This window comes from Petaurus breviceps, unplaced genomic scaffold (assembly GCF_028583685.1).
Source record: "Petaurus breviceps papuanus isolate PSGF00001 unplaced genomic scaffold, PetGlider_PUasm1.0 90804, whole genome shotgun sequence".
Taxonomy (NCBI): domain Eukaryota; kingdom Metazoa; phylum Chordata; class Mammalia; order Diprotodontia; family Petauridae; genus Petaurus; species Petaurus breviceps.
In genome coordinates, this window is record NW_027187348.1 from 11,533,925 (window position 1) to 11,544,237 (window position 10,313).

The 10,313-nt window shown below is 38.9% G+C and overlaps 1 protein-coding gene across 6 annotated transcripts in view; it reads left to right on the forward strand.

Moving 5' to 3' along the window:
* The window catches only part of ANKRD44 (ankyrin repeat domain 44), a 366,132-nt gene that overhangs the window by 208,353 nt on the left and 147,466 nt on the right, over nt 1-10,313 (forward strand). For all 6 annotated transcript variants that reach the window (XM_069070155.1, XM_069070154.1, XM_069070157.1 and 3 more), the window contains exon 4: nt 7,941-8,011. In XM_069070155.1, the coding sequence (XP_068926256.1) occupies nt 7,941-8,011 (71 nt within the window). The remainder of the gene's footprint in view (nt 1-7,940; nt 8,012-10,313) is intronic.

Below are 10,313 nucleotides of genomic sequence, written 5' to 3' on the forward strand. Positions count from 1 at the left end.
CTCTTTCTACTTCCTTTATAAGTCACAGTCTAGAAAGGATAATGTTATGTCTTCTGAATCCCAGAAACTATAACAAGATAAAGTCAGAGAGGCAGATGACTAAAAGGACATTTGAAGGATCTAACTTTCCTCCCTTCAAACCTGCCATATTATTACTCCCCCTCCCCTTTTAGATAAGGGTCTAATATTATACTTAAATGAAAAAATTAAGGCCATGGTCCCTTTTCTTGTCTTGGAGGAACCTGACACCACCTTCATTATCTTCCTTTCCTCTCGTCTCTGTTGAAGAGATGGTTCCTCTCCTTGCCACACTCAATCCCTCCACCTGTACCTTTGATGTCATCCCCTTTTATCTTCTCCAACAGACTGCTTTCACTTCTATCCCATCCTCTCTCTGTAATTTCCATTCTGCTGCCTACAAATGCATTCAGGTCTTCCCCCATCCTTAAAAGCAAAACAATAATAAAAACCACCAATATATCCTATTGTCCTTGCTAGTTATCATTCTGTTTCTTACCTCTTCTCACTACACTCTTCGAAAAATTAGATGTATCTAATTCCTCTCCTTTCATTGTCTTCTAAATGCTCTGCAATCGAACTTCAGACCTCATAATTTGACCCAGATGTTATCAGCTTTACCAGTGACGTCTCTCCAGTTGCCATATCTAATGATCTTCTCAGCCCTCATCCTTCTTGACTTTTTCTTTGAGGGGGGAAGGCAGACAATTGGGGTTAAGTGACTTGCCCAAGGTTACACAGCTAGTTAAGTATGATCAAGTGACTGTGACTGGATTTGAACTCAGGTCCTCCTGACTCCAGGGCCGGTGCTCTATTCACTGCACCACCTAGCTGCCCTTGGCTTTTTTATAGCATCTGACAGTGTTGACCACTTTCTCCCTTTGGGTTTCTGTAACACTCTTCTTTCCTGCTTTCCTGGTTCTTCTCCTGCCTGACTCCTGCTTGGTATTTTTTGGTGGATCCTCATCCATGTCATCTCTGCTAACTGTACGATTCTCTTCTGGGCCATCTTTTTTCTGTCTGAACTTACTGATAACTTATCAACTTTCATGGGTTCAATTATTTCTATGTAGATAACTTTCTGATCAATATATCTAGCCTTAGTCTCTCTCCTGATCTCTGGTATTGAATAACCAACTGCGTACCTATTGAAAATTTTAAACTGAATGTCCCATAGGCATCTCAAACTCAACATCTCCAAAACCAATCTCAGCTTCCCCCTCCCCCCAAATCCACTCCTCTTCTGAATTTCCCTTTTTCTGCCAAGGGTACCAACATCTTTTCAAGGTACTTTGTCACCTTGATGTCATTCTCAACATTTCACTGTCACTCCCCCTTCCCCTGATATTCAACCAGTTGCAAATCTTCTATCTTCACAAAACCTCCCTTGCATTCTGTTCTCTCCATTCACATAGCCTAGTTTGGCCTTCACCACCTCTCTCTTGGACTATTACAATAGCCTCCATGTTGGTCTCCCTGCCTCAGGTCTGTCTCCTTGATACACAGCTAGTGAAAGTGATTTTCCTAATGCACAGGTATACGTGTCTCACCCAAGTCTATTCAATAAATTTCAGCAGCTTTCTTTTACCTCTCAGATAAAATATAAATTCCTGCAATGCTTAAAGCTTTTCGCATCTTGGTACTTTCTTATCCACTTTTCTTGGCCTAGTAGGTATTTTCCAGACTGATGAACTATAGTAAACTGGTGAACTCAGAGACCTAGTGTTATCAATATTTGAATATAATACTGTTCACATTTGCTTTAGGGCTTACCGTATGGCTTCTTCATTCTCTGATAAAGAATTAAATTGAAGTTACAGTCAATCCTCAATTTTCATGGAGGTAACATTCTTAGAAAACAAGGTGAAAGTCAAAAATGCAAATGCTGATACACTGAAAATATGGAAAGTAAGGGGTTAAGTCTCTGTGACGACGAAAAACTGCAATCATTATTACTAGAGATTGCTGAAAATATACTTTTCTGCATATAATTCTTTATGACAGAACATTAATTCTGATACCATGTACTTTCCCTAACCTAGTACTCATGAAATAACATATGAAATGCAGGGGAGAATACAGGCAACTCAGGGACAGTAATGTCAGAACAACCCTGAAGTAAAAAAGGGAAAGGGGCAACCTGCCACTCTAATCTCTCTTTTGGCTATGTAGTTGAACTGTTCCTGGATTTAAAGCTCGTGCCTTAGGGTGAGTCCCCAACCAGGTCAGAGAAGAACGTTCCCCTGGCAGCTGGGCGGGCCAGGCACAGCTTCTTGCCAAGCCCTGTGGGAACACTTATGTTCACAGTGGAAGAGACCATTCTCATTAACCCACAAACATAGTTGCTTTTCCATTTTTTTTCCCAATTCCTTCATTGCTCTGCTTTTAGGAATACTTTTCTTCTTTTTTGAGGATATAACAAATAATCTGTCCATCAACCAAACTCAGGTGGACAGTGGCTGCAGACATTCCAGCACAAAGTTTATCTAACACCTTTATTTTCTCACTAAACCTCATCACTGACTTTACACGCTTGGACTTAGAGCCCAAAGGACTTGCACTATGCTTTGGAGGCATAATTGTGACACAAAACTTGAGTTTTGAAGTCAATGAAAATATGCAATGAATACAGGGAGGTCTTTGCAACAGTAGGGTAGTGAGTCCAGTGAGTGCCTCGGAGGATACCAGCTGATCCACAAACTTGCATGTATTGGGCCTCTTATTTTTTCCTCTAGTGTATGCAGCTGGGAATGTGTACCGTCCCAAATCTCAAAAGCTAAAGGGGCAAAAGTTAAATGGGCAAATGTTGAGGATTGACTGTATTTGTTTTTTTCATTAGTTGGAAAAGGGAAAAAAATCTGTCAGTGAGACAGTGTGGAATAGTGAAAATAACAATAGAATAGGAATCAGAGATTTGAGTTTCAGTCCCAGATCTGCCATCACTTTACTGTATGACGTTAGGTAAATTGATTTGCCTCTCCAAACCAGTGTCTATAGCTTAGACAATTAATTAAAGGGATAACCTAGATCAATGGTGTCAAACTCAAATAGAAATGGGGGCCACCAAACCCCACATAAAGATCACTAAGCATAGTGACTTAGAAAACCATGTATTAATATTATCTATATTCTTTTGTGTTTTAATTCTTTTTATTAAGTATTTCAAATTTCATCTGGTTCAACAACACTCCCTAATGGGACACATCTGATCTAATTGGCCTCTGAAGTCTCCTTTATTTCTTATATTCTATGATCTTTTCTTTCTTTCTTTCTTTCTTTCTTTCTTTCTTTCTTTCTTTCTTTCTTTCTTTCTTTCTTTCTTTCTTCCTTCCTTCCTTCCTTCCTTCCTTCCTTCCTTCCTTCCTTCCTTCCTTCCTTCCTTCCTTCCTTCCTTCCTTCCTTCCTTCCTTCCTTCCTTCCTTCCTTCCTTCCTTCCTGCAATTGGGGTTAAGTGACTTGCCTAGAGTCACACAGCCAGTAAATATCTGAGGTCTGACTTGAACTCATGTCCTTCTGACTACAGGGCAGGTGCTCCATCAACTGTGCCATCTAGTTGCCCCTTTCTATTTCTTTTTTAATCAGTCTTAAAATATTTCAAGTTAACTTTCAATTCCTATACTCTTGGGCTTTCTTAAAATAGTAATAATGACGGCAGTGATTTTTTTCAATGTGCGTAGATTGCTTTAGTCTCTTTCCATTTGCTTGGCTTTGTTTGTGCCTTCTCTATAATGCTACCACTTTCTTCTTTCCCCTCCTGCAGCCTCCCTCTCCTTCTCTACCCCACTCAGCTTTCTGAGGCTTCACTACTTGCTTTGTTTCTGTCTTCCCACTATTAGTTCTTGTTGCCCTTCCTTCCTCATTACCGTAAGACCTAAAATAGCTTCCTCCCATCATGTCCACAGAGTGACCATGGATTTTTCTCCTCCTCCCAAATAAAACTCTTTTAATAAAACCTTTCCCATCTTGCCAAAAAGGGGTGGGGGAGCTCAAAACACTAAACCAAATTAAGGAAGCTCAGCCATCCTCTCATAGGATCTTTTTCAGTGATAAAATTGTGTGAATGTATATATTGTTACCACTTATGAGGTAATATTTTCACTGTTTGCCCTTTTCCTCTAGATAACCATCACTTTTCCTTAGAAAGTTCAGTTTTAGAATAAGAATTTAGTTAATTTTATATGTCAGTCAAGCAGAGAGTGAAGTCTTAAGCTTATAAACTGGTAGAATTAACTAAAATTTCTAGAAAAGTTCTGGAGCATATTATTGAAGATATACATTGTGTACATTTATTTTATTTTTATTTTTGCTTTTTTGGAGGGGGGAAGGTATGGCAATTGGGGTTAAGTGACTTGCCCAAGGTCACCAGCTAGTTTTGTGTTAAGTGTCCGAGGTCGGATTTGAACTCAGGTCCTCCTGACTCCAGGGCGTTGCTCTCTCTATTCACTGCACCACCTAGCTGCCCCTGTGCATTTATTTTTTCCTGGCTAATTTAATGATTTTATTAATAATGCCAGCATTTTAATAAAAGGATGGTCATTTGACTATCTTTTTCTTAGACCAAAGAAAATCATGGTAGTGGACTCAGGGTTTATATACCCATTGAAAGGGGGCTGTTCCTGAGGGTGGCAATCAACTCTGATTGGTTAACATTTAATGAGAGAATGAACATTACAATGAGGGATTAGATCAGAACTTTGATTATATCATTTACTTCTTTTTTTAGTTAAAAAAATGTTTTATGTGCATTTAGAGAATGAAGCAATGACCATTGAGAATCAGCATAACTGATCTTATTCCCTTTTTGGCAGGACAGGATTTCAGCAAGGAATTTGACAAAGTCATGGTATCAGTGTGGACAAGAGAATCACCTCAGATAGTCATATATTTTGGTGGTTTCAAACTGTTTAAAAGATTGGTCCCATGGAGAAGTCATTGATGCAAAATCTTAACTTTGGGAGGTTTTTAGTAGAGTATCCCAGGGATATGTCCACAATGTGCTGCTCAGCGACTTTTATCAGTGGCTTCAAGAAAGGAATATGTAACATACTTACTAAATTTGCAGATAACAAAAAAACTGGAAGGAAAAACTAATACAATGGATAGTAGAGTCTGGTATCAGAAAACTCTTAATAGGTTAAAACAATGGGATGAATTTAATAAGATAAAATGTAATAGGAATAAAAATCCTATAAATGCTTAGGTTCAAAAAGTCAAACAGATATGCATATAGAATTGAGAGGCATTGCTGGCTAGCAGTTTCTGTGGGAAATGATCTGGATTTAAAAAAAAAATCATGATAATAGCTGGCTTTAGTACTTTAATCAGTGAACAATCATTTATTAAGCCTTTACTATGTGCCAGAAACTGTGCTAAGCTCTTGAGAGTCCTGCCCTCAAGGAATTCACATTCTAATGAGGGAGACAACATGCAAAGAGCTATAAACATACAGAATATATTGTCAGTAATCTTTGAGGAAAGACACTTGCATTAAGGAACACCAGGCAAGACTTCTTGCAGAAGGCAGGATTTTAGCTGAGACTAGAGGGAAACCAGGATGTGGAGGTGAAGAGGGAGAGAATTCCAGGCATGAGAGAAAGCTAGTAAAAATGCCCAGAGTTGGGAGATGAAGAGTTTTGTCTGAGAACAGCAAGGAGGCTAGAATCACTGGACTTTTGAGTAGATGAAGGAGAATAAAGTATAAGAAGATTGGAAAGACAAAAAGGAGCCTGGTTATGAAGGTCTTTGAATGCCAAAAAGATTTTATGTTTGATCTTGTAAGTGATAGGGAGACACTAAAGTTTATTGAAGGAGAGTGAGGTTGGGACATGGTCAGACCTGTGCTTTAGCATGAAAGCTGAGTAGAGGGTATATTAGAGTGAGGAGAGACTTGAAGCAGGGAGACCAAAGTAAAAGTAACAGACCTTAGCAACAGATTGGATATAGGAGGGGGAGAGTGAAAGTCAGTGAAGAGTTGGATGATGCCTCGTTTGGGAGCCTCAGTGACTGGGAGGATGGTGATACGCTGGGCAATAATAAGTAATTTTGGAAGGAAAGATAATCAGTTCAATTTTGGACACATTCAGTTTAAGATGTTTACATGACATCCGGTATGAGACATCCAATAGACAGTTGGAGATGTGACTGGAGGACAGCAGAAAGGTTAGGACTGGATAAGGAGATCTGAGAATCATTAGCATAGGGATGAAACTAGATCCATGGGAGCTGATTCATGTTACCAGATGAAATAACCCAGGAGAAAAAAAGAGGGTCTATGACAGCCTATAGAGTTTGCATAATATTTTTCTTATTTGAGATGTTTTATGAACCATACATTTTCTGATTTGAAATGTTTTATGAACCATAAACTCCAAATGAGACAACATGGCTAGAAAAGAAGCTGACTTGAACATAGACGTTGATACTGATATAATGTCCAGAACAAGGAAGGTGATAGTCCTATTGCATTCTGATCTAGTTAGATCATATCTAGAATATTGTGTTCATTTTTGGGTGCCACATGTTAGCAAAAACATTGACCAAGAGATGAAGTCGCTTGAGGCCATTTCATAGGAGGATCATAGGAAGGAAATGAGTATGGTTAGCCAGGAGAAGAAAAGACAAGGAAGGCTGGCTTTCTTCAAGCATTTGAAAAGTTGTATGGGAGAGGGATTCAACTTATTTTGTTCTGCCTTAAAATGCAAAACTTGGAGCAATGAATGTAAACTACTGAGGGACAGATTTAGGCTTGGTTTCAGAAAAAGACTTCCTAAAAATTAGAGCTGTCCTAAATTAGATGAGTTGCCTTAGAAGCCTTCAACTAGATACCAGACAACTACTTATCAGGAATATTGTAGCAACAATTACTGTTAACTACTGGGTCCCTCAGGCCCTCTCCAGCTCTGAGATTCTGAAATTCTGTTGCTTCTGAACTAATTGTCTTCATGCTGTACCTCCCAGAGAATTGCTTCTGGGACTGATCTGCCTGTTTCCTGGCTGTTCTGGGAAGGTTTGATCCTGCTTGACTAAGTAGGATTGGCAATAGCTGTGAAAAATCTGGAATGGTCAAGTTTTTCCTAATGCCAAGAAACTTGAAGAACTGGGTTGATCCTGCAGTTTCTCTAAGTTACTTGAGTATTGTAGTAGATTTTTTGGATTCTAGGATGAACTTCTTAATCCTTTTCTCCCTATAGATTCTTTCAAACCACCTCCAGTCTACCCTGTGGATGAAACTAGACAAGACTTCAATGTGTACTCTGTTTGATTGAAATTTAAATGGCTTAAACATGTAATGAGTTAAAGACTGAATTGTTATGTTCAACTCTAAGCAGATTGTGTGGACTAATCAATGCTTTACACATGTTAAATGATCAAATCATAATTTTCATTCTGATTTCTTTACTACTAAGAATCTAATCTTCCAGGTAGTCCCAGAGCACCTCAACTTGACCCACCTTCTCTGAATTACTCCTGATAACTCCCACCATATTTTCCTTCTGACATTTACCCACCCTTTTCCTGAATACCATGAGACCTGTCTCCTTTCTTTTCCTGACACACATCTAAACCAGTGGTGTCAAACTCAAATAGAAATGTTGGTCACTAATTCATACATAAGAATCCCTGTAGGCTGCATATTGACAGTTTTAAAATGTAATGTCATCCATATTTTATTGTATTTTCATATATTTTGTTAAATATTTCCCAATTACATTTTAAACTGTTTTGGCAGCCCTGGAGAGTGTTGCTGGTCACAAGTCTGACACCTCTGATATAAACTATTTAAAGAACTCTTAAATTCACAGAATTGACTCAGAGTAAAGCACGGGAAGACAGTACTATCAAAACGAGAGCGAGATCCTGTAGTAATTGAATTAAACCATGGTGGCAGATTACTCCATTGACAGTATGCTCTTCTGTTCCAGGGGCTCGTGTAAATGCCAAGGACAACATGTGGCTGACCCCACTCCACCGTGCTGTTGCCTCCAGGAGTGAAGTGAGTTTCACCTGTTGTAGTTTAGCACTTAATTCATTTCATCTCACAAACATTTAAGTGACTATTATTTATGAGACTATATGTTATGAACACAAAGATATGGCAAAGCACTCTGCTCTCAAAGTATACAGTCTTAAGTGGGGAAACTATGATGCAGAGGTGAGATGAATCCCAAGGATTGGTCCAGCCAAACTGCTATGAGAATTTTGAATAGGGAAAGATCACTTTCACCTGGAGGGAGGGAGAAAAGGGTCAGTGGTAATGGAAGGCTTTATAGAAGAAGTGGTACTCAAGCTGGCACTGAGGGATGTCCACACAGACTTTGACAGGTGATGTTGAATGGGGGATTCCATTCTATGCATGGGAGCCAGTGTGATAGTAATGGAATATAAAGATCCCCCTGTTATTCCATTACTATCACAGCCAGTGTGAGCAAAGACATAGACATGGGAAAGGGAAGAATGAGTGAGAGTCATCCAGCTTGACAGGAATATAAGTACATGAAGAGGAATGGTGATATAAGACTGACAAGATAATTTGGAGCCAAATTATGGAGGACTCTGAATGCCAGGATCAGGAGTTTATTCTGTGAGTATCTGGAGTACTAAAGGTTTTTGAATAGAAGAGTAACATGTTCCGAGTGTTACATTAAGAATATTTTCTCTGACTTAAATAAACTGATGCCGAGTGAGGGGAGAAGAACCAGGAGAACATGGTACACAATTACAGTCACATCATATCTGTGATGACTGACTTTGATAGACTGGGCTCTTCTCAGCAATGTAAAGTTATAAGACAACTCCAAAGGACTCATGAGGGAAAAGGCTATCCACATCCAGAGAAAGAATTAGAGTCTGAATGCAAATGGAAGCCAACCACTTATTCTCTTCTTCATTTTATTTTGTTTTGTTTCTTTTTTCTCATTATTCATTCCATTGGTTATAATTCTTCTTTACAACTTGACTAATGTTTAATGTGAAGGTATATGTAGAACCTGTCTTGTATTGCATACCACCATGGCGGGGCGGGGAGGGGAGAAGGAAAGAAAAGGAGAGTAAGAAAATTTGGAACTCAAAACCTTGTAGAAGTGAATGTTGTAAACTAATAGTGAATAATTAAAAAAAAAACCTATAAAAAAGTAAAGAAATAAAGAAAAAAAACGATTATTTTTCTCTGGAAGCAATATGAAGAGTGGGTTCAATTCAATAAACATAGATTAACAGACTCTCCTAGGCACTGGGGATATAGAGACAAAAATGAAATAATTTCTGCTCTCAAGGAGCTTAAATTCTATTTAAGGGATACAACTGAAATACAAACAAGTAAATATAAAGGACATATAAAAGAATGCATAGTGATTTCAAGAGGGAGAGAACTTTACCAGGCAGTGGGGGAGGTGCTTACTCAAGAAAAGCCTCATGTATATAGGTGGTGATACTGAGCTCTGTCTTAAAGAAAGCAAGAGATTCTAGGAAGTGGAAGTGAGGAGGAAGTGCATTCTACAAGTGGGAGACCACTTGTGCAAAGACGCAAAGGTGGGAGATGCGATGTCATCTATGGGTAAGAGCTAGAATGTCAGTTATACTGGAATGGGAAAGAAGATTAGGGAAAGAATGGGGAATATAATTCTAGAGGTAGGTGGAAGCTAGGTTATGTAGGGCCTTCACTTGCCAACCAATAGATTTTCTCAGAATCACATTTCATTCTAATGTAACTAAAGAGCCATCAATGATTTTTCCATTTGGGGGCAGGAGGTTGACATAGTGAGATCTGGATTTTAGGAATACTAATTTGGTGTCCATTAGGGCAGATGGGTTGAAGGAGAGACTAGAAATAGGAAGACCAATAAAGAGGCTCTTGCAATAGTCCAGATGAGACATTATGGGGGCCTGACTTAGAGTAGATCTTATGTGAATGGAAAGATGGTAATACATATGAAAGATGTTGCAGACACAGAATCAACTGAGGCTTTGTAACTGCTTGGGTATGGGGGGTGGGGTGGGAGAAGGAAGATCAAGGATGAATCCAAGGTTGTAAATCTGGGTGACTCACAAGATGATGGACTCATCAATAGAAATGGGGAAGTTTGTTAGAGGTATTGGTTTTGGATATGATGGAATGAGTCCTATTTTGTACATGTTAAATGTAAAGTGCTTTTGGGCTGGCTAATTAGTTATATATTTATTATGAGGTAATTCAGGATGGGAGCTCTGAGGAATGAGTAACACTAGTCATCTCGATGATGAGATGAGCAAAGGAGTGAGTGCAGAAAATAAAAAGGAAAGGGCTCTGAACAGAGCTT